The 27,992-nt window shown below is 38.2% G+C and overlaps 1 protein-coding gene across 1 annotated transcript in view; it reads left to right on the top strand.

The window, feature by feature from the left end:
- suclg1 (succinate-CoA ligase GDP/ADP-forming subunit alph) overlaps positions 1-22,805 on the top strand; it is a 107,771-nt gene extending 84,966 nt beyond the window's left edge. The window contains exon 9 of the mRNA XM_061880695.1: positions 22,506-22,805. Within this exon, the coding sequence (XP_061736679.1) occupies positions 22,506-22,532 (27 nt within the window). The 3' untranslated portion in view covers positions 22,533-22,805. The remainder of the gene's footprint in view (positions 1-22,505) is intronic.
- Positions 22,806-27,992: the final 5,187 nt, after the last annotated feature.

Below are 27,992 nucleotides of genomic sequence, written 5' to 3' on the forward strand. Positions count from 1 at the left end.
GTAATGCCCGCAGCTAAAAGCAACTGCGTGAGAACGTATACTCCAATATTACGATATAGTCATTTTCTATTTGGCACAGAGACAAACCCGCGATATATCGTATATATCGATATATCGCCCAGCCCTACTTTCAAATGTCTATTCTTGGTGTTGGATTTTAGCAACTACATTCCCCCAAAAATGCAACTTATATATGCGATCTATATGTTTTTTCCTTCTTTATTATGCATTTTCGGCCAGTGCGAAAATGCTTAAAATGTATAAGTCGTTCTTGTGAGGACTCTTCTTCGGCATGGTAATGCCGGTGTTGTTTTCCCGTGGATGCGTCGAAGCAGAACACAGCATAGGTAAGATAAAGGTATTTATTTAATAATAAAAAGGGCTAGAAACAAAAACACCGGTGTGAAGAGAAAAGGTAAACAAAAGACGCTAGCGTGAAAGCTAGGATAAACACAAGGAAAACCAAAACTTGGTACGAGGACACAAAAGAGTGAACAAAAACTTTCAGCATGAAAGCTGGAATATAAAGTGGCTTAGCGTAAGAGCTAGCGAGAAAATACATACCAATGAAAGATGAGAGTCGTCACTGTAGCACGTAGGCAAATTAGGACCCGAGAATGAGTGAACAGAAAAGGTGAGCTGAAATAGGAGGGTGATAATTAGTAGCAGGTGTGCGGGGCGAGACTAGCAGGTGGACTGATGAGTGACCATGGTGACAAAGCAAACAGGAAATAAGGAGTCGGAGAAATATACAAAATAGAAAAATAAATAGTGTAGCGCTGAGCAGCAAATCGCAACAGTTCTGGAGTATACAACTTTAACACTGTTGCAAATATGCGCCACACTGTGAACCCACACCAAACAAGAATGACAAACACATTTCGGGAAACCATCCGCACCGTAACACAACATGAACACAACAGAACAAATACCCAGAATCCCTTGCAGCACGAAGTCTTCCGGGGCGCTGCAATGTACACACCCCTGTACCCCCCAAACCCCGCCCACCTCAACCTCCTCATGCTCTCTCACGGAGAGCATGTCCCACATTCCAAGCTGTTGTTTTGAGGCATGTTACAAAAAGTAATGCACTTTGTGGCTTCAATAGTAAATATGGCAATGCCATGTTGGCATTTCTTTTCCATAACTTGAGTTGATTTATTTTGGAAAACCTTGTTACATTGTTTCATGCATCCAGCGGGGCATCACAACAAAATTAGGCATCACAATGTGTTCATTCCACGAATGTATATATTGGTTTCGGTTGATATCGGAATCGGTAATTAAGAATTGGACAATATCGGAATATCGGCAATAAATACATTATTGAACATCTCTAGTTGCAACTTCAATGTTAATTATGCTAGTAAATGATTTACTAAAGAAAACAAAACATCACATGGGCCATGTGTCAAAAAGTTAGTAAATTAGAATAAATCGAAAATTAAATTAGTGTTGGTAAATGGAGGGATTGTAGTCTTGATTTTCAACATATTTTTCCGGGGTTTGCATGACGATAGACATTTTCCTCGTTTTGTCCTCAAATGCTGCTTACACTCTGTAAATGTAGTATTGTTGGTGCTTTTTTGGATGTTTTTAGAGGGCTTTACGGACGCTTTAGAGCAGTGGTTCTCAACTTATTTGTGAAAATGTTTTAATTCAAGTACCCCCTAATGAGAGCAAAGCATTTTTGGTTGGAAAAAGAGATAAAGAAGTAAAATACAGCACTATGTCATCAGTTTCTGATTTATTGAATTTTATAACTGCAAAATATTGCTCATTTGTAGTGGTCTTTCTTGAACTATTTGGAAAAAAAAGATAAAAATAACTAAAAACTTGTTGAAAAATAAACAAGTGATTTAATTATAAATAAAGATTGCAACACATAGAAGTAATCATCAACTTAAAGTTTCTTCTTTGGGGATTGTAATAGAGATCCATCTGGATTCATCAACTTCATTTGAAACATTTCTTCACAAAAAAACAAAATCTTTAACATCAATATTTATGGAACATGTCCACAAAAAATCTAGCTGTCAACATTGAATATTGCATTGTTGCATTTCTTTTCACAGTTTATGAACTTACATTCATATTTTGTTGAAATACTATTCAATAAATATATTTATAAATTATTTTTTTAATTGTTGCTATTTTTAGAATATTTTTTTTAAATCTCATGTTCCTTTTGGCATAACTTCAAGTACCCCCAGGGGTACACGTACCCCCATTTGAGAACCACTACTGTAGAGTACTCCAATTAGCTGTATAGTTAGCCACCTCTGACTTGTCATATTTTACAACTTAGAATGTATTAAAGGGGAACATTATCACAATTTCAAAAGGGTTGAAAACAATAAATATCAGTTCTCAGTGGCTTGTTGTGTTTTTTGAATTTTTTTTCAAAATTTTACCGGTCCCCGAATATCCCTAAAAAATCTTTAAAGTGCTTGATTTTCGCTATTTGTAATGCATCTATCCATTTCCCTGTGACGTCATACAGTGCTGCCAATGTAAACAATCAACTATCGAATACCACAGCAAGATATAGCGACATTAGCTCGGATTCAGACTCGGATTTCAGCGACTCAAGCGATTCAACAGATTACGCATGTATTGAAACGGATGGTTGGAGTATGAAAGTATTGAAGAAGAAACTGAAGCTATTGAGCGAATAGCTATTGACGCTATTCATAGCCATAGCATGGCCGAATAGCTGCGTTAGCATCGCCGTAAAATGTGCGGACCAAACGATCAGGACTTTCGCATCTCGTGACACTGGAGCAACTTAAATCCTTCAATTGGTAAGTGTTTTTTTCGCATTAAATGTGGGTGGAAGTAAACGTAATATAGTTACAAATGCATCTGCAGGTTATCCATACATCTCTGTGCCATGTCTTCTTTAGCACCGCTGGTAAATAGCATGTTAACGTCGATTAGCGTAGCATGTAAGCATCGATTAGCTGGCAGTCAACATCAACAAAACTCACCTTTGTGAATTTGTTGACTTTATAGTTGTAAATGCATCTGCAGGTTATCCATACATCTCTGTGCCATGTCTGCTTTAGCACCGCCGGTAAATAGCATGTTAGCGTCGATTAGCCTGGCATGTTAGCATCGATTAGCTGCCAGTCACGCCGCAACCAAATATGTCTGATTAGCACATAAGTCAACATAAAAAAAACTCACCTTTGTGATCTCGTTGACTTTATCGTTGCAAATGCATCTGCAGGTTATCCATACATCTCTGTGCCATGTCTGCTTTAGCACCGCCGGTAAATAGCATGTTAGCGTCGATTAGCGTAGCATGTTAGCATCGATTAGCTGCCAGTCACGCTGCAACCAAATATGTCTGATTAGCACATAAGTCAACATCAACAAAACTCACCTTTGTGATCTCATTGACTTTATCGTTGCAAATGCATCTGCAGGTTATCCATACATCTCTGTGCCATGTCTGTCATCGCCGGTGAAATGTGGAGACACTCTGGCACATTCAATGGGGGTCTGGCAGCAGACACTTTCGCATCTTCGGGGCAGTGGTGCAGCTTCAATCCCTCCCTGTTAGTGTTGTTACGCCCTCCGACAACACACAGACGAGGCATGATATCTCCAAGGTTCCAAAAAATAGTCGAAAAAATTTAAAATAACAGAGCTGAGACCCGGTGTTTGTAATGTGTTGAAAATGAAAATGGCGGCTGTATTACCTCGGCGACAGCACGTTCTGACGTCATCGCAAAAAGAGCGATACACAGAAAGGCAAATATTTGCCAAAATTCACCCATTTAGAGTTTGGATATCGGTAAAAAAAATATATGGTCTTTTTTCTGCACCATCAAGGTATATATTGACGCTTACATAGGTCTGGTGATAATGTTCCCCTTTAAACGAAAAGAAAAATGTGTTCTTATCTTACTTAAGGTCTGCGAATGATAAGCCCCCCCCCCCCCCCCCAAAAAAAAAAAGTGCAGTTGCCCTTTAGTGGCACCATATGATGCGGTTTGAATTTGCTTGGGTCAAAAAGTATGAGATTAAACTCTCAATGTATCGTAAAGACGGGGAGAATTTAATGCATGCACGTTGGCAGAAGATGAGTTAAGGCCAGCGCGTCTTTATTTCACTACATCTCAAGAGAAGCGTTAAAAAGATGTATAAAAAGTGGAATGCATGTATTACACTCATTCGTCATCTCATACTTTCATTACCGCTGCTGGCTCGACTGCACGCTGATATTGATTTACTCATGCGCCCCCACCCCCACCTCCAAACTTTAATTCATAATCATTGGGTGTAATGATGAAAAACACGCAATGCGGGCGCTCAATTTGCCACCCGTCCTGTTCATACATCTGTGTTGATCTCTTAGAAGACTGCCGGGGTGGAACTGGTCACACGCAGGTTACGCAATACTTTTGGGGTAGTAGGGCCCCGGTAGCAGGTTAATGCTACCATTCTCTTTGGCAGTTTGGCCTCCAAGGGCCAAAGTGCCAACGATCTAAGGGCCAAAAAGCGATTATTTTACTGTGCAACAACAGGAGTGAGGAATTTAACCTCATACTGCCATGTGTACAAAACCTAAAAGCAGTGAAGTTGTCACATTGTGCACAAACACTGTTTCCATATGAGTTGGGAAATTGTGTTAGCTGTAAATATAAACGGAATACAATGATTTGCAAATCCTTTTCAACCCATATTCAGTTGAATATGCTACAAAGACAACATATTTGATGTTCAAACTGATAAACATTTTTTTTTCCCCAAAAAAAATCATTAACTTTAGAATTTGATGCCAGCAGCAAGTGACAAAGAAGTTGGGAAAGGTGGCAATAAATACTGATAAAGTTTAGGAATGCTCATCAAACTCTTATTTGGAACATCCCACAGGTGTGCAGGCTAATTGGGAACAGGTGGGTGCCATGATTGGGTATAAAAGCAGCTTCCATGAAATGCTAAATAATTCACAAACAAGGATGGGGTGAGGGTCACCACTTTGTAAGCAAATTGTCGAACAGTTTTAGAACAACATTTCTCAATGAGTAATCGCAAGGAATTCAGGAATTTTACCATCTACGGTCTGTAAAATCATCAAGAAGTTCAGAGAATCTGGAGAAATCACTGCACGTAAGCGTGAAGTGAATTATATTTATATAGCGCTTTTCTCCAGTGACTTAAAGTGCTTTACATTGTGAAACCCAGTATCTAAGTTACATTTTTAAACCAGTGTGGGTGGCACTGGGAGCAGGTGGGTAAAGTATTTTGCCCAAGGACATAACGGCAGTGACTGGGATGGCAGAAGCGGGTATCGAACCTGGAACCCTCAAGTTTCTGGCACGGCCACTCAGGCGGTACTGCATCAAAAACCGACATCAGTTTGTAAAAGATATCAATACATGGGCTCAGGAACACGTCATAAAACCACTGTCAGTATCTACAGTTGGTCGCTACATCTGTAAGTGCAAGTTAAAACTCTACTATGCAAAACTAAACCCACCCAGAAACGCCGCCGGCTTGGCTGGGCCCGAGCTCACCTAAGATGGACTGATGCAAAGTGGAAAGGTGTTCTGTGGTCTGGCAAGTCCACATTTTAAATCATATTTGGAAATATGACGTGGTGTCCTCCAGAACAAAGAGGAAATTAACCATTCGGATTGTTATAGGAGCAAAGTTCAAAAGCCAGCATCTGTGATGGTATGGGGGTGTTTTAGTGCCCAAGGCATGGGTAACCCTTCCGCCCGATTGTAGCTGAGATAGGCGCCAGCGCCCCCCGCGACCCCTAAAGGGAATAAGCGGTAGAAATGGATGGATGGATGGGCATGGGTAACTTACACATCTGTGAAGGCACCATTAATGCTGAAAGGTACATACAGGTTTTGGAACAACATATGTTATCATCCAAGCAATGTTATCATGGACGCCCCTGCTTATTTCAGCTGACAAGTGTTACAACAGCGTGGCTTCGTAGTAAAAGAGTCCGGATACTTTCCTGGCCCTCCTGCAGTCCAGACCTGTCTCCTATGGAAAATGTGTGGCGCATTATGAAGCGTAAAATACAACAGCAGAGACCCCGGACTGTTGAACGACTGAAGCTCTACATAAAACAAGAATGGTAAAGAATTCCACTTTCAAAGCTTCAACAATTAGTTTCCTCAGTTCCCAAACGTTTATTGAAAGTTGTTAAAAGAAAAGGTGATGTAACACAGTGGTGAACATGCCCTTTCCCAACTACTTTGGCACGTGTTGCAGCCATGAAATTCTAAGTTAATTATTAGCAAAAAAAAATAAAGTTTATGAGTTTGATCATCAAAAATCTTGTGTTTGTAGTGCATTCAACTCAATATGGGTTGAAAAGGATTTGCAAATCAGTGTATTCCGTTTAATAGGCGCCAGCGCCCCCCGCAACACCAAAAGGAAATAAGCGGTAGAAATGGATGGATGGTTGGATGTATTCCGTTTATATTTACATCTAACGTAATTTCCCAACTCATATGGAAACAGGGTTTATAAATGATGAATAAAAAGAGAATAAAATGATTTGCAAATCCTTATCAACTTATAGTCAATTGAATAGACTGCAAAGACAAGATATTTTATGTTCACACTGAGAAACTTAGAATTTAATGGCAAAGAAATGCATTAAAGTTGTCTCAGGGGCTTTTTTACCACTGTGTTACATGGCTGGTAACTTCTTTTTGAATAAGTACATATTTTGAAACTCAGCAAAGAAAGTTGACCTACTGTCTCCATGACAACGTAGAGGTCCCACTTTGCAGCCAGACTCTAACCCTAGCTGTATGCCGCCCTGGACCAAAGACCGGACTGGGAGAGTCTCCTTAATGGTGAGGAGACCTGAATACCTAGTCCTACAGGAAGGAGAAAAGGAAAGTCCAAGGACGGTCACATGAAGATTGAAAATAAGAACAGTATTAATCTATGTACAAAACCCAAAAGCGGTGAAGTTGTCAGGTTGTGTAAAAGGTAAATAAAAATAAAATACAATGATTTGCAAATCCTTTTCAACTTATATTCAATTGAATGGACTGCAAAGACAAGATATTTTGTTGTTCCAATTGAGAAGCATATATTTTTTGGCAAATAACCATTAACTTAGACTTTAATGGCAGCAACACATTGCAAAAAAAATTTCACAAGGGCATTTTCACCAGTGTGTTACATGGCCTTTCCTTTTAACAACACCATGTAAAGGTTTGGGAACTGAGGAGACACATTTTTGAAGTGGAATTATTTCCCATTCTTGCTTGATGTTCAGCTTAAGTTGTTCTTATTTTAGGCTTCGTAATGTGCCACGCCTTTTTTAATGGCAGGCCAGTCTAGTACCTGCACTGTTTTACTACAAAGCCACGCTGTTGTAACACGTGGCTTGGCATTGTCTTGCTGAAATAAGCAGGGGCATACATGGATGGCAACATATGTTGTTCCAAAACCTGTATGTACCTTTCAGCATTAATGGTGCCTTCACAGATGTGTAAGTTACCCATGCCTTGGGCACTAATGCACCCCCATACCATCACAGATGCTGCCTTTTACACTTTGCACCAAGAACAGTCCGGATGGTTCTTTTCCTCTTTGGTCCGGAGGACCCAAAGTCCACAGTTTCCAAAAACAATTTGAAATGTGGACTCATCAGACCACAGAACACTTTTTCCACTTTCCATCAGTCCATCTTAGATGAGCTCGGGCCGGGTATCGCGGTACTAATGAATCAAAAACGGTTCTATACTCTGTTTGTAAAGTACCTGTCATCAAGTCGTGTCATTACTGATTTTACAAGCAGATGAGCATGTTCGGCAGCGCGCACACACGGAGTACTTACAATCAGATACAGAGTGTAGACAGAAAACGGAGACGGACGCATTTTGGCCTAAAAAGTAAAGATAAAGGTGAAGTTATAACACTGAAACACCCTCATGAAGAGATGCTTTAAGATGGCTAGATAGCGGCAAGCGTACATCCGCAGTCTGCAGTGTTTAAGCTACTTCTAAATGACTAATAATCGCCTTCATGGCGACGAATAAAGTTATTTTCTTAGACGAGGAATAGCTAAACATGCTTCACTACACACCGTAGGAGGAAACAATAGCTCACCGGCATCACAATGTAAATAAACGCCATGGTTGGGTCTACACCTAACTTCCACTGTAAAGATACCAAGTACAAGCGTGTATCTAGTCCAGGGGTAGGGAACCTATGGCTCTAGAGCCAGATGTGGCTCTTTTGATGACTGCATCTGGCTCTCGGATAAATCTGAATTGACATTGCTTAACACGATAAGTAATGAATAATTCCACTTGTAATCACAGTGTTAAAAATAACGTTCAAAATATAAAACATTCTCATGCTATTTTATGTTCAAGATGTTGCATTAATGGTAAAAAGTAATTTATTAATTATTAGTTAGTGTGGGGCTTGCCCTCCTGGGGGTTCTTCAGACCACCAAGAGCCTGTTTTAGGGTTACTATATTGTTTTATTTTATTTTTCTCTCAGTTGCTTTCCAGCAATTTTCATTTTCTCTTTCGTCCTCACTCGCGCTCTGGCTCCAGCCCCAACCCTGTCTCTCCTCCTGGCTGCTGCTTAGAACAGAGCGACAGGTGATTAGATTGCAAGGCCCAGGTGGGCCTTCTATGCACCTGTCGCTGATTTCGAGGCCGGTCCTGGCAACATCCTGCTTTGCTGGAGGCCACGCCCCCTCCACAGTTAGCTTCAGAATAACAATGTTATTATGAAGAATAAGAGACCTATTATACTCTGGAAATGTTGGTCTTACTTAAAAATGCACGCGTTTAGTTGTGTTCAGTGTTAAAAAAAATATTATATGGCTCTTAGGGAAATACATTTTAAAATATTTGGCTTCTTGGCTCTCTCAGCCAAAAAGGTTCCCAACCCCTGATCTAGTCGATACTTCTATGATTACATCTATATTTTATTGTCACAAAATCTTTTTGCATTTTTTTCAAAATTCACACAATGTTCATAAACTCAGGAAGTACGTTCTTGGACACATTAGGACTTTGAATATGACCAATGTATGATCCTGTAACCACTTGGTATTGAATGGATACCTAAATGTGTGGTATCATCCAAAACTAATGTAAAGTATCAAAGAAGAGAAGAATAAGTGATTATTACATTTTAACAGAAGTGTACATAGAACATGTTGAAACAGAAAATAAGCAGATATTAACAGTAAATGAGCAAGTAGATTAATAATCAATTTTTACAGATTGTCCCTCATAATGTGTACACAATAATAGGTGTATAAATGACACAATATGTTACTGCAAACGTCAGCAGACTAATTAGGAGTCTTTGTTCGTTTACTTACTACTAAAATACAAGTTGTTTAGTATGTTCAACATTTTATATAACAACTAAACTGCAATAATAAACATGTTTAATGTACCCTAACAGCTAATATTGCCATTTGTTGTGGTCCCCTTTATTTAGAAAAGTATAGAAATACATTTTGGTACCGGTACCAAAATGTTTGTCTCAGTACAACCCTTGTCGCTACTGGTCCGACGTTTCCTAAAACATAATGTTAAAAAACAACTTAAAGCCATGTCCAAATGTTTACTGACGTATACTATAGCATTTTTTCGGAGTATAAGTCGCTCCGGAGTATAAGTCGCACCTGCCGAAAATCCATAATAAAGAAGGAAAAAAACATATTGAAGTCGCATTTTTGGTGGAAATTTATTTGATAAAATTCAACAGCAAGAATAGACATTTGAAAGGCAATTTAAAATAAATAAAGAATAGTGAACAACAGGATGAACAAATGTACGTTATATGAGGCATAAATAACCAACTGCTATGTTAACCTAACATTTTATGGTAAGAGTCATTCAAATAACTATAACATATAGAACATGCTATACCTTTACCAAATAATCTGTCACTCCTAATCCATAAATCCCATGAAATCTTCTTCCTCGATGTCGCTTCTAAACAACTCTGCCAACTCCAAACTTCCTCTTGTCGTTTTCTGCTGCATATTTCACTACGTCCAGCTTGTAATCTGCAGTACATGATTTCCTTTTTGGTGCCATTTTTGTTCAGCCCTTCTCAGTTTTAATAAGTTACCGCCAACGTTGAAATGATCCATTTAAATAGCTACGGCAGTAACATATAGCAGTTAGCATCCCATTACCCGCAATGCACTTCTGCCATGACCCTCTCCCGCCAAATTCTTATTGGTTGACGTGTGTGTGACGATTGCTGACATTTTCTTTGTCTCTTCCGCGAATGAGATGAATAATATTATTTGATATTGTGTAATCTGCAGTACATGATTTCCTTTTCGGTGCCATTTTTGTTCAGCCCTTCTCAGTTTTAATAAGTTACCGCCAACGTTGAAATGATCCATTTAAATAGCTACGGCAGTAGCATATAGCAGTTAGCATCCCATTACCCACAATGCACTTCTGCCATGACCCTCCCCCGCCAAATTTTTATTGGTTGATGTGTGTGTGACGATTGCTGACATTTTCTTCGTCTCTTCCGCGAATGAGATAAATAATATTATTTGATATTTTATGGTAATGTGTTAAAAAATTTACACATTTTTACACATAAGTCGCTCCGGAGTATAAGTCGCAAACTATGAAACAAACTGCGACTTATAGTCCGAAAAATACGGTATTAATGTTTGAAGAACTATATCAGCTCCCAATACCTTGACTATGAATAATTGTTAGCAGTATCAGCTCTGAAACAACTATGTGTGTCGATCTCGTGCGTGAAGAGTTTCTAGGCCAACTCATGGTGTTCGACTCGGTGCTTTAATAACAGCGGCACCATGTTCATGAAAGTGTCGGGATGTGTTTATTGGAAAATGTTGTGTGCAGCACTTCCAAAGTAGAAGAAGCTTACACAAAGAAATAGTTGTGAAAGAACCAGGACGCCCCATGGAGTGTGTTTGTGTGGCCGTTCTGATACAAAGGAAGCGTCTGCACTTTCAACATTGAGATCTAGAAGTCATTTACTCGGGCAGTCCCCCACATACCTTTCCCCATCTAATTGACAAATATGTGCATGACTTTCATCAAGGACTGATGAAAGTTGTCCATGTCCCTCATGCAATTTTTATGTCTTAAATAAATTCCTGCAGCCACTTAAAGAGCATTTCCAAATGAGCTAATTTATGCGATGTGTATTTCCCCAGCTGTTTGCGGACGGCACGGTGCGAATGTAACACAAATATGCAACAGTCGACGTGATAGCCGCTGGAATTAGTCTCGCCTCTGGGGCAGGAAGGCGATATCAGGGAAACTTCTGCTCACCAGACGCCTTCATTCGTATGCAAGACTAATTAACAGCTTCTTAACTTTGTTTACCGAATATCTGGAACTGGTATGCACACACTGGCTCATTGGAATAAGACCTGTAAGAGGAGCTGCACTTTTTGGGGGGAATTGTGCCTATCATTCATAACACTTATTTACAAACCCCGTTTCCATATGAGTTGGGAAATTGTGTTAGTTTACTAAATTGCAATTTTAAATTTCGCGCGATAGTATCATGCTAAAACGTCGCGGTATAATGACGTGTGCGCGTGACGTCGCACATTGTAGAGGACATTTTGTTCCAGCACCGTTCCCAGCTATAGGGTCGTCTGTTTTCATCGCATAATTCCACAGTATTCTGGACTACTGTGTTGCTGAATCTTTTGCAATTTGTTCAATGAATACTAGAGACGTCAAAGAAGAAAGCTGTAGGTGGGAAGCAGTGTATTGCGGCCGCCTTTAGCAACACAAACACTGTCATTGTTTACATTCCTGAAAGATGACGGTGAAGCTTTCCTATGGAACAGAGCGGTCAAGCCAACACAGTTGAATTGGACCACACACACAAAGTACAGTGTATTATGAAGCAATCATTTCGAAAGATCGTGTTTCGAAGTGGGTCTCTTGCGAAGGGCAGAAATGGGCATCGCTACGACCCGTTGACTGGTGCTGAATAAAGGTGCGGGGCCGACCTTCAGGTTGTACAGGTACGACCATATAATCTCACTAAAACACTAGTAACACAATAAGCAGATAAGGGATTTTCCAGAATGATCCTAGTAGATTTGTCTAATAACATCTGAATCGCTCCCACTGTATAGTCTTTTTTTTTTTGCAATTTTTCTAGTCCTTCACTTTCACTTTCCTCATCCACAAATCTTTCATCCTCGCTCAAATTATGGGGAAATTGTTGCTTTCTCGGTCCGAATCGCTCTCGCTGCTGGTGGCCATGATTGTAAACAATGTTCAGATGTGAGGAACTCCACAACCCGTGAGGTCACGCACACATCGTCTGCTACTTCCGGTGCAGGCGAGGCTTTTTCATCAGCACCAAAAGTTGCGAATTTTATCGTCAATGTTCTCTACTAAATCCTTTCAGCAAAAATATGGCAATGTTGCGAAATCATTAAGTATGACACATAGAATGTACCTGCTATCCCCGTTTAAATAAGAAAATCTCATTTCAGTAGGCCTTTAACACTTTTACAAATATGCGCCACACTATGAACTCACACCAAACAAGAATGACAAACGCATTTCGGGAGAACATCCGCACTGTAACACATAAACACAACAGAAGAAATACCCAGAACCCCTTGCAGCACTAACTGTTCCGGGACGCTACAATATACACTTCAACCTCCTCATGCTCTCCCAGGGAGAGCATGTCCCAAATTCCAAGCTGCTGTTTTGAGGCATATTGAAAAAAATAATGCACTTTGTGACTTCAATGATAAATATGGCAGTGCCATGTTGGCAGTTTTTTCCATAACTTGAGTTGATTTATTTTGGAAAACCTTGTTTAATGCATCCATCGGGGCATCACAACAAAATTAGGCATCATAATGTGTTAATTCCACCACTGTATACAGTGGGGCAAAAAAGTATTTAGTCAGCCACCGATTGTGAAAGTCTCCCACTTAAAATGATGACAGAGGTCTGTAATTTTCATCATAGGTACACTTCAACTGTGAGAGACAGAATGTGAAAGAAAAAATCCAGGAATTCACATTGTAGGAATTTTGAATAATTTATTTGTAAATTATGGTGGAAAATAAGTATTTGGTCACTTCAAACAAGGAAGATCTCCGGCTCTCACAGACCTGTAACTTATTATTTAAGAAGCTCTTCTGTCCTCCACTCGTTACCTGTATTAATGGAACCTGTTTGAACTCGTTATCTGTATAAAAGACACCTGTCCACAGCCTCAAACAGTCAGGCTCCAAACTCCACTATGGCCAAGACCAAAGAGCTGTCGAAGGACACCAGGAAAAGAATTGTAGACCTGCACCAGACTGGGAAGAGTGAATCTACAATAGGCAAGCAGCTTGGTGTGAAAAAATCAACTGTGGGAGCAATTATCAGATAATGGAAGACATACAAGACCACTGATAATCTTCCATGTCCGGGCCCGTCTGAAGTTTGCCAGAGAGCACTTGGATGATACAGCAGAGGATTGGGAGAATGTCATGTGGTCAGATGAAACCAAAATAGAGCTTTTTGGTATAAACTCAACTCGTCGTGTTTGGAGGAAGAAGAATACTGAGTTGCATCCCAAGCACACCATACCTACTGTGAAGCATGGGGGTGGAAACATCATGCTTTGGGGCTGTTTTTCTGCTAAGGGGACAGGACGACTGATCCGCTGTCGAAGGACACCAGGAAAAGAATTGTAGACCTGCACCAGACTGGGAAGAGCTAATCTACAATAGGCAAGCAGCTTGGTGTGAAAAAATCAACTGTGGGACCAATTATCAGAAAATGGAAAACATACAAGATATAATCTCCCTCGATTTGGGGCTCCACGCAAGATCTCATCCCGTGGGGTCAAAATGATCTTGAGAACGGTGAGCAAAAATCCCAGAACCACACGGGGGGACCTGGTGAATGACCTGCAGAGAGCTGGGACCAAAGTAACAAAGGTTACCATCAGTAACACACTACGCTGACAAGGAATCAAATCCTGCAGTGCCTGACGTGTCCCCCTGCTTAAGCCAGTGCATGTCCAGGCCCGTCTGAAGTTTGCCAGAGAGTACATGGATGATACAGCAGAGGATTGGGAGAATGTCATGTGGTCAGATGAAACCAAAATAGAACTTTTGGTATAAACTCAACTTGTCGCATTTGGAGGAAGAAGAATACTGAGTTGCATCCCAAGAACACCACACCTACTGTGAATCATAGGGGTGGAAACATCATGCTTTGGGGCTGTTTTTCTGCTAAGGGGACAGGAAGATTGATCCGTGTTAAGGAAAGAATGAATTTAGAGCCAAAACCTCCTTCCATCAGTGAGAGCTTTGAATGGTTGACCAAATACTTATTTTCCACCATAATTGACAAATTATTTAAAATTCCTACAATGTGAATTCCTGTATTTTTTTTTCACATTCTGTCTCTCACAGTTGAAGTGTACCTATGATGAAAATTACAGACCTCTGTCATCGTTTTAAGTGGGAGAACTTGCACAATCGGTGGCTGACTAAATACTATTTTTGCCCCACTGTATATCGGTTGATATCGGAATCGGTAATTAAGAGTTGGACAATATCGGCAAAAAAGCCATTATCAGACATCTGTAGTGAAGATGGATGGTGGCTAATTTTTTAGGTCTTTTTTTCAATGCCTGATTAGTGATAGACTGACACCCTCCACGATCAACCTGGTAGCTCGCAGTTATAACAAAACCTCTAATACAGGTGCTGTTCATATTATTAGAATATCTTGGAAAAAGTTGATTTATTTCAGTAATTATTTTCAAAACGTGAAACTTACGTATTATATCAATTCATCACACACATAGTGATATATTTGAAATGTTTATTTATTTAAATTTTGATAATTAGTACTGACAATTACTGAAAATCCCAAATTCAGTATCTCAGAAAATTAGAATATTAGTTAGGACTAGTAGCAAAAAATATTTTTTAGAAATGTGGGCCAACTGAAAAGTATGAACATGGAAAGTTTCAGCATGTACGGCAATCAATACTTAGTTGCAGCTCCTTTTGCCTGAATTGCTGGAGCAATACGGCGTGGCATGGAGTCCACCAGTCTGTTGCACTCCTCAGGTGTTATGAGAGCCCAGGGTGCTTTAATAGTGGCCTTCAGCTCTTCAGCATTGTTGGGTCTGGCATCTCGCATCTTCCGCTTCACAATACCCCATAGCTTTTCTATGGGGTTAAGGTCAGGTGAGTTTGCAGGCCAATCAAGAACAGGGATACCATGGTCCTTAAACCAGGTACTGGTAGATTTGGCACTGTGTGCAGGTGCCAAGTCATGTTGGAAAATGAAATCTTCACCTCCATAAAATTGGTCCGCGGCAGGCAGCATAAAGTGTTCTAAAACTTTCTGGTAGACTGCTGCATTGACCCTAGACCTCAGGAAACACAGTGGACCAACACCAGCAGATGACATGGCACCCCAGACCATTACCCATTGTGGAAATTTGACACTGGACTTCAGGCAACGTAGATTCTGTGCCTCTCCTGTCTTCCTCCAGACTCTGGGACCTTGATTTCCAAAGGAGATACAAAATTCACTTTCATCTGAAAACATAACCTTGGACCACTCAGCAGCAGTCCAGTCCTTTTTGTCTTGAGCCCAGGCGAGACGCTTTTGACGTTGTCTCTTATTCAAGAGTGGCTTTACACAAGGAATGCGACAGCTGAAGCCCATATCTTGCATACGTCGGTGCGTGGTGGTTCTTGAAGCACTGACTCCAGCTGCAGTCCACTCTTTGTGGATCTCCTCCACATTTTTTAATCGGTTTTGTTTGACTATTCTCTCCAGGGCGCGGTTATCCCTCTTGTACACTTTTTTTCTACCACATCTTTGTCTTCCCTTCGCCTCTCTATTAATGTGCTTGGACACAGAGCTCTGGGAACATCCAACCTCTTTGGCAATGACCTTTTGTGTCTTGCCCTCCTTCTTTAAGGTGTCAATGGTCATCTTTTGGACAGTTGTCAAGTCAGCAGTCTTCCCCATGATTGTGTGTCATACAGAATCAAAACGAGAGACCATTTAAAGGCTTTTCCAGGTGTTTTGAGTTAGTCAGATAATTAGTGTGGCACCAGGTGTCTTCAATATCTGACCTTTTCACCATATTCTAATTTTCTGAGATGTTGAATTTAGGGTTTTTATTGGTTGTCAGCTATAATCATCTCCTTTTTGGCAAAAAACACTTGAAATGTATCAGTCTGTTTGGAATGAATGTGTACATTCTACAAGTTTGACTTTCTAAATGGAATTAATGAAATAAATCAACTTTTTCATGATATTCTAAAAATATGACCAGCACCTGTACTTTGTTCATATTCATGCTTCCAGGTGCAAATGTAGTGCTGTTTATTCCCAGGTCTTTATGAGCACCTATCCACTCCACTGTCAGCTGACTTTATTTAGAAGAGAATGCATCAAAAAAGAAAACTATATAAGTAATCTTACATAAGGATTGTGAAAGATCCATCTCCACATAAATATCTTGCATTGTCATTGTCTGCCCTCCTTTTCACTCCTCTTCCATTCCAATCCTTTTTTTTTTTTAAACGCTCTCAAAATCATCGCTTTTACTTCCATGCTGTCGCCTCGCCTATCAAAGCATTTAAGTGTAATACAGCCATTTCCTCCATTTGCTTTTGTTCCTTCTTTTCATGCCCGCTTCCTTCCGAAATCCTTTCTCCAAATGACTGCACCCTGTTGACTGCGAGCTGGCAATCAAGCGCCACAAAAAAAGGTTCCTTAAGTCTTCACTCAGTCCGCCTCCACAGCAGGAGGCGTTAAAAGAAACACCGGCGCCGTGTGCCCTCAGGGTGGCACTGTACCGCCAGCTATAGGAGCCGCTTCAGGCCTGTACCCCCCATAAAGCAGTGTTTTGCAACCTTTTTTGAGACGAGGCACATTTTTTTCCATTTAAAAATCCGGGGGCACACCACCAGCAGAAAACGTTAAGAAATGAAACTCCACCAGGTCCTCCTCGTGCCTTATTTTGAGTTTCTTGGTGTTCTCCTGTGTAGTGCTTTAGTTGTTGTCTTGTGCTGTTATTTTGGTGCTTTCCTGTAGCAGTTTTATGTCTTCTTTTGAGCGCTATTCCCCACACCTGCTTTGCGTTAGCAAGCAAGGCTATTGAAGTTGTTGCTATTCTTCTTTGTGGGTTGCCATGTCACCTTACGGATGTACTTTGTGTACGCCGTCTCTGCTCCACACGCTGCAAGTTTTTGCTGTCGTCCAGCATTCTGTTTCTGTTTACTTTGTAACCAGTTCAGTTTTACTGTCATTTTACATAGCCATCCCTATGTTTTTTTGCCTTTTCCTTTTGTTAATTTGTTGCTTAAGTGTTACATACCTTTTTTTTAGCTGCAGTCTGTGGTCTGCATATTGGGATCACAGTTCTACAGCCAAGTTCTACACAGCACGGAGACTAAGGAATGGCACAGTATTTGCAGATTATAATTATCCATCCATCCATTTTTACTGCTTATTCCCTTTTGGGGTCGCGGGAGGCGCTGGCGCCTATCTCAGCTACAATCGGGCGGAAGGCGGGGTACACCCTGGACAAGTCGCCACCTCATCGCAGAATTATAATTATTTACTTCCACAAAAAAAAAATTTTTTTTTTTTTTTTTAATGACGTTATTGTCACATTGTGACAATGACGTCATTAAAGTCACCATTATTAAACTTATATTTAACTGCTTTTTTTTTAAATTTTTTAAATTTGCAGAAAAAAACATTTTTTGGGACTAATTAGGTGAAGTTGCATCATTTCCCACGGCACACCAGACAACATCTAGTGGCGCACTAGTGTGCCGCGGCACAGTGGTTGAAAAACATTGCCATAAAGGACATTTGCATGAAGAGGGACTTCTCCTTCACTCCTCCTGTGTGATAAAGTCCTGGTGAAAAGTGTACAAACACTTGTAAAGAACATAATGTCATGGCTGTCTTGAGTTTCCAATCATTTCTACGACTCTTATTTTTTTTTTATTTGAGCACATACTTGTTAGTCACAAAAAACATTCATGAAATTTGCTTCTTCTGATGATTTTAGCTCGTCTTCAAGAATTTGGAGGTTTTTCATTGTCCTGTTTACTCTCTGTAAAGCACCAGTTCTATTGGCAGAAAAACAAGCCCAGAGTATAAGACTACCACCACCATGCTTGGCGGTAGGTATGGTGTTCCTGGGATTAAAGACCCCACCTTTTCTCCTCCAGACATATTGCTGGGTATTGTGTGTCCAAACAGCACCGTTTTTGTTTTATCTGACATCACATGGACAAAGATAAGTCCTTCTGGAGGAAAGTTCTGTGGTCAGATGAAACAAAAATTGAGCTGTTAGGGATCATCGTCCTGCGATGAGCTGGCGACTTGTCCAGGGTTTACGCCGCCGTCCGCCCGAATGCAGCTAAGATAGGCTCCAGCGACCCCAAAAAAGGGACAAGCGGTAGAAAATGGATGGATGGGATCATCGTCCTGTTGGAACACCCAACTGCGCCCAAGACCCAACCTCTGGGCTGATGATTTTAGCTGGTCCTGAAGAATTTGGAGCTAATCCTCCTTTTTCATTGTCCCACTTTAAGCACCAGTTCCATTGGCAGCAAAACAGGCCCACAGCATAATACTACCACCACCTTGCTTGACGGTAGGAAAGGTGTTCCTTGGATTAAAGGCCCCTCCTTTTCTCCTCCTAACATATTGCTGGGTATTGTAGCCAAACCGCTCCGTTTTTGTTTCATCTGACACCACATGGACAAAGATAAGACTTTCTGAAAGAAAGTTCTGTGGTCAGATGAAACAAAAACTGAGCTGCCTGGGATCATTGTCTTGTTGGAACACCCAACTGTGCCGAAGACCCAACCTCCGGGCTGATGATTTTAGCTTGTCCTGAAGAATTTGGAGGTCATCCTGCTTTTTCATTGTCCCATTTAAAGCAGCAGTTCCATTGGCAGCAAAACAGGCCCAGAGCATAATACTACCACCACCATGCTTGACGGTAGGGATGGTGTTCCTGGGATTAAAGGCCTCTCATTTTTTCCTCCTAACATATTGCTGGGTATTGTGGCCAAACCGCTCAGTTTTTGTTTCATCTGACATCACATGGACAAAGATAAGACCTTCTGAAAGAAAGTTTTGTACTCAGACGAAACAAAAACGATGCTGTTTGGACACAATACCCAGCAATATGTTTGGTGGAGAAAAGGTGAGGCCTTTAATCCCAGGAACACCAAACTAACCAACAAGCATGGTGGTGGTAGTATTATGCTCTGGGCCTGTTTTGCCGCCAATGGAGCCGGTGCTTTACGGAGAGTAAATGGGACAATGAAAAAGCTCCAAATTGTTCAGGACCAGCTAAAATCATCAGCGCAGAGGTTGGGTCTTGGGCGAAGTTGGGTGTTCCAACAGGACAATGATCCCAAGTGGTAAAGTGCCAAATCAGGCTAGAATGAAGGTTTTTTCGAATGGCCTTCCCAAAGTCCTGACCTAAACGTGTGGACAATGCTGAAGAAACAAGTCCGTGTCAGAAAAGCAACACACATAGCTGAACTGCACCAATTTTGTGGTCAAAGATCCAAGCAGAAGCTTGTGGACGGCTACCAAAAGCGCCTTATTGCAGTGAAACTTGCCAAGGGACATGTAAGCTGTATGTATACTTTTGACCCAGTAGAGCCATAATAAATTCATAAAAGAACCAAACTTTTTTTGTGACCAAGTATGTGCTCCAATCACTACATCACAAAAAAATAAGAGTTGTAGAAATGATTGGAAACTCAAGACAGCCACGACATTATGTTCTTTACAAGTGTATGTAAACTTTTGACCAGGACTATATGTTGATTTTGTTGTTGCTTTGTCCACCCGGGTCCTCCAGGTAAACAACACAGGTGTAGCCTGACATCCATCAGACAGTTTGGGCTGTGAAGGCAGGGGTCGGCAACCCAAAACGTTGAAAGAGCCCAAAAAAATCTGTCTGGAGCCGCAAAACAAACTTAAAAGCCATATTACATACAGATAGTGTGTCATGAGATATAAATTGAATTAAGAGGACTTAAAGGAAACTAAATGAGCTCCAATATAGCTACAAATGAGGTATAATGATGCAATATTTACATATAGCTAGCCTAAATAGCATGTTAGCATCAATTAACTTGCAGTCATGCAGTGACAAAATATGTCTGATTAGCACTTTACACAAGTCAATAACATCAACAAAACTCACCTTTGTGCATTCATGCACAACATTAAAAGTTTGGTCGACAAAATGAGACAGAAACAGAAGTGGCATAAAACATGTCCTAGAAAGTCGGAGAAAGTTGTACATGTAAAGCAGGGGTGCCGCCACACATTCTGGAAATGCTATTGCAAAAATAAAAAAATATAAATATTGGAATGAGGTGAAATCTATCAAGATAAAGTGTTGATACAAAGCTGCCTGGAGGCTGTTTTTTTTTTTCTTTTGTCTTTATTTTACTATGTAAAAAACATCTTTACCATGAAATGATTAACATGGACTCCGACTTAAACAAGTTGAAAAACTTATTGGGGTGTTTCCATTTAGTGGTCAACTTAATGGAATATGTGCTAATTACAAGTTTCACTCAATCAATTATTTATTTTTTTGCCATTGCTCCAAAAAAAAAAAAAAATTACAAAAAATCCATGTTGAATGAATGAATGAATGAATGAATGGTTTATTTTGAGCCATGCAAACAAAACAAGATAATGACATAAAATACAAAAGAAATATATAAATACATTATTTTTACACCTACATTGAAAACATTACATGTGACTAATCTTTTGTAGATGTCAAGATTGGCTCAAAAGGGAGTGGGAAGAAGTAAATTTATTAGGTCCCACCCCTATACGTATACAATATATATTTACAATATGTAATACAATAATATATATAATATAATTCAGTTCAGTGGTTGCTGCGTAGATGCTATATATTATCTATATATAATACATTTAAATTCACACACACTTACATATATACATATGTACACACATATATACACACACACATAGATACAATTTATATATATATATATATACATACATATACATATATATATATATACATACACACATAATCACATACATACACAAATGCATATACCCAAAATACACATATGTCCATCATATACACACACACACTCACACACACCTATATAAATATATGTTATAATGAATTATTTTCAAAGCTCCAATTAGTTCAAATATTTCATTTTAAAATGTTTTATGTGGTAAATATTGCAAGTTTTCTTTGACAAAAGAGCATAAAACAAACAAAATATTAGTTTAAACGTAAAATTGACGGATATATTTGAAGTTGATCTCGTAACTTAAGTGTTAAAAGTTAAAAAAAAAAAAAACTAATAAAAATGTATCACTTTTTAAGTGGGGCACCTTTTGGATTCCAAATATATTTAGTGGTATTTTATTGATCTTTTCACTCTGATTACTCAAAAATATAAAATGATTAAAATCAATGGTGTCCTACATTATTGATCTTTTAGGGCTCTAATTAAAAGTTAAAGTACCAATGATTGTCACACACACACTAAGTGTGGCGAAATTATTCTCTGCATTTGACCCATCACCCCTTGTTCACCCCCTGGGAGGTGAGGGGAGCAGTGAGCAGCAGCAGTGCCGCGCCCGGGAATCATTTATGGTGATTTAACCCCCAATTCCAACCCTTGATGCTGAGTGCCAAGCAGGGACTATAAAAATGGCTCCCATTTTTTATAGTATGACTCGGCCGGGATTTGAACTCACGACCTACCCATCTCAGGGCGGACACTCTAACCACTAGGCCACTGAGTAAGTTATTTTTGACAGAAATGCCAATTAAACTTTTATTTTTTAATTTTTTTTAAAGTTGATATAGAGATTTACTGTAAGCATTAAATAAAAAATAACAATGAAAATTTGACTTATTTTTAACATTTCAATAACTGAGACCCTTTATGGTCCCCGGGACCTCTAAAGGTAAAATAAATGTAAAAAATCCATATATTTTGTTATGGTTTGAAAAGGAAAATTATCAAACTGGCCCCGAAATGCTTTAATTTTTCCATGTGCGGCCCTCAGTGGAAAAAGTTTGGACACCCCTGACGTAAACAAACCACGGTGAGTTCAAAGACGCTAAAATTAGTAGGACAAAACGGTGCTCGCCAAATACTGGAATCAGTGAAGCATGTTTAAGAAAAACAGTGTGCTTTATAACAATTAGGGAGGTTTGTGTCATGTTTGTCCTACAGAAACCATTTTAAAACAAAAAATATGTTTTTTACCCACTCATCTTTTTCCATTTTGCATACATTTTTGAGGAGCTCCAGTTCCAGAGCCGCAGGTTGCCGACCCCCCGCTCTAAATAAACACCCTCTCCTGTGCTAAGTGGAGCTGTGAGGAACCCAGACAAATAAAACATTTCACCCCCCCACCCTCACCCCACCCCCACTTCCTCCTCTGTTGTCTTCCAGGAGTTTGAGAAGAGGAAGATGTTGTGAGCCGTGTGAGAAACAAACCCGGGCCCGGTTCTGGAAGAGGACGTGGCCCCATTCTTTCTCCAACCCTGATCGTCTCGCGTTCACCTCCTATTTCTCGCACATTGATGGAATAATAAAGTGTCTTGCTGGCGTGTCGTCGGGAGCTCCTTTCCCCCTCACTTAATACCGGATGCCGTATCCGTGTCGGCATGGCAACCGTTGCTGTTGTGTTTCTTATACACCTTGTAAGATGTATCCCGTCGCTCATGTCTGAATAAGAAATATTCAACATAAGTCGCCTGCTTTCTTCTGCATATTCAGTCCAACACATGCCATCCACTTACTAAAGTGTTCTTTTTTTCCGGGGTTTGGACTTTCTACCCATTCTAAGGCCTTTTCATCTCATTAAAGGGGAACATTATCACCATTTCAGAATGGTTAAAAGTCAGTTCCCAGTGGCTTATTTTATTTTTCGAAGTTTTTTTCCAAATTTTACCCATCATGGAATATCTCGAAAAAAGGCTTTAAAGTGCCTGATTTTCACTATTTGTAAATCCATCGTCCATTTTCCTGTGTGACGCCAATACAAACAAACATGGCGGATAGCACAGCAAGATATAGCGACATTAGCTCGGATTCAGACTCGGATTTCAGCGGCTTAAGCGATTCAACAGATTACGCATGTATAGAAACGGATGGTTGGAGTGTAGAGGCAGATAGCGAAAACGAAATTGAAGAAGAAACTGAAGCTATTCGCTCAATAGCTATTGAAGCTATTCGGCGATCGCCTTCCAACCAACGATTGCATCTTTTGACCACTGGAGCAACTTAAATTTGTCGATTGGTAAGTGTTTGTTTGGCATTAAATGTGGGTGGAGGGAAAGGCTGCATGCAAATCTAGCTACAAATGTACATACAGCTAGCCTAAATAGGATGTTAGCATAAATTAGCTGGCAGTCATGCGGCGACCAAATATGTCTGATTAGCACATAAGTCAATAACATCAACAAAACTCACCTTTGTGATTTCGTTAACTTTATTGTTGGAAATGCATCTGCTTTGAGTGTCGCAGGATATCCACACATCTCCGTCGTAGCATCGCTATCGTCTGTAAAATGTGCAGAACAAACGAGGGACTTTCGCATCTTTTGACACTGGTGCAACTTGAATCCGTCGATTGGTATGAAGAAGAAACTGAAGCTATTCGCTCAATAGCTATAGCTATAGAAGCTATTCGGCGATCGCCTTCCAACCAACAATTGCATCGTTTGACCACTGGAGCAACTTACATTCGTTGATTGGTAAGTGTTTGTTTGGCATTAAATGTGGGTGGAGGGAAAGGTTGGATGCAAATATAGCTACAAATGTACATACAGCTAGCCTACATACCATGTTAGCATCGATTAGCTGGCAGTCATGCTGTGACCAAATATGTCTGATTAGCACAGAAGTCAATAACATCAACAAAACTCACCTTTGTGATTTTGTTGACTTTATCTTTAGAATTGCATCTGCTTTGAGTGTCCACACATCTCTGTCGTAGCATCGCTATCGTCGGTAAAATGTGCAGAACAAATGAGGGACTTGCATCTTTTGACACTGGTGCAACTTGAATCCATCGATTGGTATGTGTTTGTTTGGCATTAAATGTGGGTGGAGGGAAAGGCTGGATGCAAATATAGCTACAAATGAGGCATAATGATGCAATATGTCCATACAGCTAGTCTAAACAGCATGTTAGCATCGACGAGGCATGATGTCTCCAAGGTACGGAAAACAGTCGAAAAAAAGGAAAATAACAGCTGATTTGACTTGGTGTGTGTAATGTGTTTGAGAAAATGGCGGATTGCTTCCCGTTGTAACGTCACGGGTGAAAGGTCATCGCTTCGACAGCTAACAATTGAAAGGCGTTTAAATCGCCAAATTCACCCTTTTAGAGTTTGGAAATCGGTTAAAAAAACATATGGTCTTTTTTCTGCAACATCAAAGTATATATTGACGCTTACGTAAGGTCGCTGATAATGTTCCCCTTTAAGTTAAGTTAAGTTAAAGTACCAAGTGTGGTGACATTTGTCTTTTGCATTTGACCCATCCCCTTCATCACCCCCTGGCAGGTGAGGGGAGCAGTGAGCAGCAGCAGGTGGCCGCGCCCGCGAATCATTTTTGGTGATTTAACCCCCGATTCCAACACTTAATCTAATAATTACCACTTTTTATATCATAATTATCACCTATTCTAATAATTGCTCGTTTTTAGATAATTATCACTTAATCTAATAATTAGTACTTTTTATGTCATAATTATCACTTTACCTCATAACTATGACTTCTTAAATCAATACATTTTTATCTCATTTTCACTTTTATCTTGTTATTTTAACCTATCATAATTTAGATTTTGTTTTTAAATCTCATAATTATGACTTTCTATCTCAAAGTTATGACGTTTTATCTCAATTATGACTGCATCTCAGAGTTAGGACTATTTCATTGCCTTCTCATAATTCTGACTGTATCTCATGACTTTTAGTCTCGTAATTAGGATCTTTCTCATTCTGAATTTTAAATCTCACAATTTTGATTTATGAAAAGAGTCAAAATTGTGAGATTTTGTCATAGTTATGAATTACTATCTCAAAATTTCAATTTGTTTTTGTCCTTTAATTCCGACTTCTATGACTTATTAGTTATAACATATCTCATAATTATGACTTCTTATCTCAATAATTTTTTGTTTATATAATTATGACTTTGTATCTCCAAATGATGACTTATCTTATAAGTTGTACGTTTTATCTCAATCACGACTGCATCTCATAATTATGAATATCTCATTTTAATTTTCCTGTAGGAATTAATAAAGTACTATCCATCTATCTCATTGAATTCTCATCATTCTGACTTTATCTAATTATCAATTTTTATCTCATAATTAGGATCTTCCTTATTTTGAATTTTAAAATGTGTCATAATTATGACTTACTATCTCATAATTTCGATTTGTTCTCCCTCATAATTCCGACTATTATGATTTTTTTTAAGTTATAGAATATCTCATAATTATGACATTCCTATCTCAATCGTTTATATAAAATTATGAATTTGTATCTCAAAATTATGACTTATCTCATAATTATGATTACTTCATTATGACTTCTCATAATTCTGACTTATCTCATGACTTTTTACATCATAATTAGGATCTTTCTCATTTTGAATTTTAAATATCACAATTTTGAGTTATGAAAAAAGTCAAAATTATGAGATTTTGTCATAATTATGACCTAATATCTCATAGTTTCGTTTTTTCCCCCTCATAATTCCAACTATTATGACTTTTTTTTATTTATAACATATCTCATAATTATGACTTCTTATCTCAAAAAATCTTTTGTTTATATACTTATGACGTTGTATCTCAAAATGATGACTTATCTCATAATTGGACGTTTTATCTCATAATTATGACTGTCATTGACTTCTCATAATTCCGACTCTTATGACTTTTTAATTATAACATATCTCATAAATATGACTTCTTATCTCAATCGATGTTTTACATTTTTAGAATTATGACTTTGTACCTTTAAATGATGACTTATCTCATAATTTGGACGTTTTATCTCATAATTATGTCATTATGACTTCTCATAATTCCAACTTTATCTCATAATTTTTTATCTTATAATTACGATTTATCTCACTTTGAATTTTTAATCTCACAATTTTGACGTTTTTCATAATTTTGACTATTTAATTACGACCTAATATCTCATAATTTCGATTTTTGTTTTCTCATAATTTCGACTATTATGACTTTTTAATTATGACATATCTCATAATTATGACTTGTTATCTCAAGTTATTTTTTATATATACAATTATGAATTTTGTATCTCAAAATTATTATTCATCTCATAATTTGGACGTTTTATCTCATAATTATGACTATTTAATCATGACCTTTCATAATTCTGACTATCTTTTTATTACTTTTTATCTCATAATTAGGATCTTTCTCATTTGAAATCTAAATCACAATTTTGACTTTTTTCATAATTATGACTTTTTCATGATGACTTAGTATCTCATAATTTCGATTTTTGTTTTCTCCTAATTATGACTATTTAATTATAACATATCTCTTAATTATGACGTCTCATCTCAATCAATTTTTTATTTTTAGAATTAGGACTTATCTCATAGTGTGGACGTTTTATCTCATAATTATGATTACTTCATTATGACTTCTCATAATTCTGACTTATCTCATGACTTTTTACATCATAATTAGGATCTTTCTCATTTTGAATTTTAAATATCACAATTTTGAGTTATGAAAAAAGTCAAAATTATGAGATTTTGTCATAATTATGACCTAATATCTCATAGTTTCGTTTTTTCCCCCTCATAATTCCAACTATTATGACTTTTTTTTATTTATAACATATCTCATAATTATGACTTCTTATCTCAAAAAATCTTTTGTTTATATACTTATGACGTTGTATCTCAAAATGATGACTTATCTCATAATTGGACGTTTTATCTCATAATTATGACTGTCATTGACTTCTCATAATTCCGACTCTTATGACTTTTTAATTATAACATATCTCATAAATATGACTTCTTATCTCAATCGATGTTTTACATTTTTAGAATTATGACTTTGTACCTTTAAATGATGACTTATCTCATAATTTGGACGTTTTATCTCATAATTATGTCATTATGACTTCTCATAATTCCAACTTTATCTCATAATTTTTTATCTTATAATTACGATTTATCTCACTTTGAATTTTTAATCTCACAATTTTGACGTTTTTCATAATTTTGACTATTTAATTACGACCTAATATCTCATAATTTCGATTTTTGTTTTCTCATAATTTCGACTATTATGACTTTTTAATTATGACATATCTCATAATTATGACTTGTTATCTCAAGTTATTTTTTATATATACAATTATGAATTTTGTATCTCAAAATTATTATTCATCTCATAATTTGGACGTTTTATCTCATAATTATGACTATTTAATCATGACCTTTCATAATTCTGACTATCTTTTTATTACTTTTTATCTCATAATTAGGATCTTTCTCATTTGAAATCTAAATCACAATTTTGACTTTTTTCATAATTATGACTTTTTCATGATGACTTAGTATCTCATAATTTCGATTTTTGTTTTCTCCTAATTATGACTATTTAATTATAACATATCTCTTAATTATGACGTCTCATCTCAATCAATTTTTTATTTTTAGAATTAGGACTTATCTCATAGTGTGGACGTTTTATCTCATAATTATGATTACTTCATTATGACTTCTCATAATTCCGACTTTATCTCATCATGACTTTTTAACTCATAATTAGGATCTATCTCATTGTGAATTTTTAATCTCATAATTTTGACTTTTTTCATAATTATGATTACTTCATTATGACTTCTCATAATTCTGACT

Source organism: Nerophis ophidion, linkage group LG20 (genome assembly GCF_033978795.1).
Source record: "Nerophis ophidion isolate RoL-2023_Sa linkage group LG20, RoL_Noph_v1.0, whole genome shotgun sequence".
Classification (NCBI taxonomy): Eukaryota; Metazoa; Chordata; class Actinopteri; order Syngnathiformes; family Syngnathidae; genus Nerophis; species Nerophis ophidion.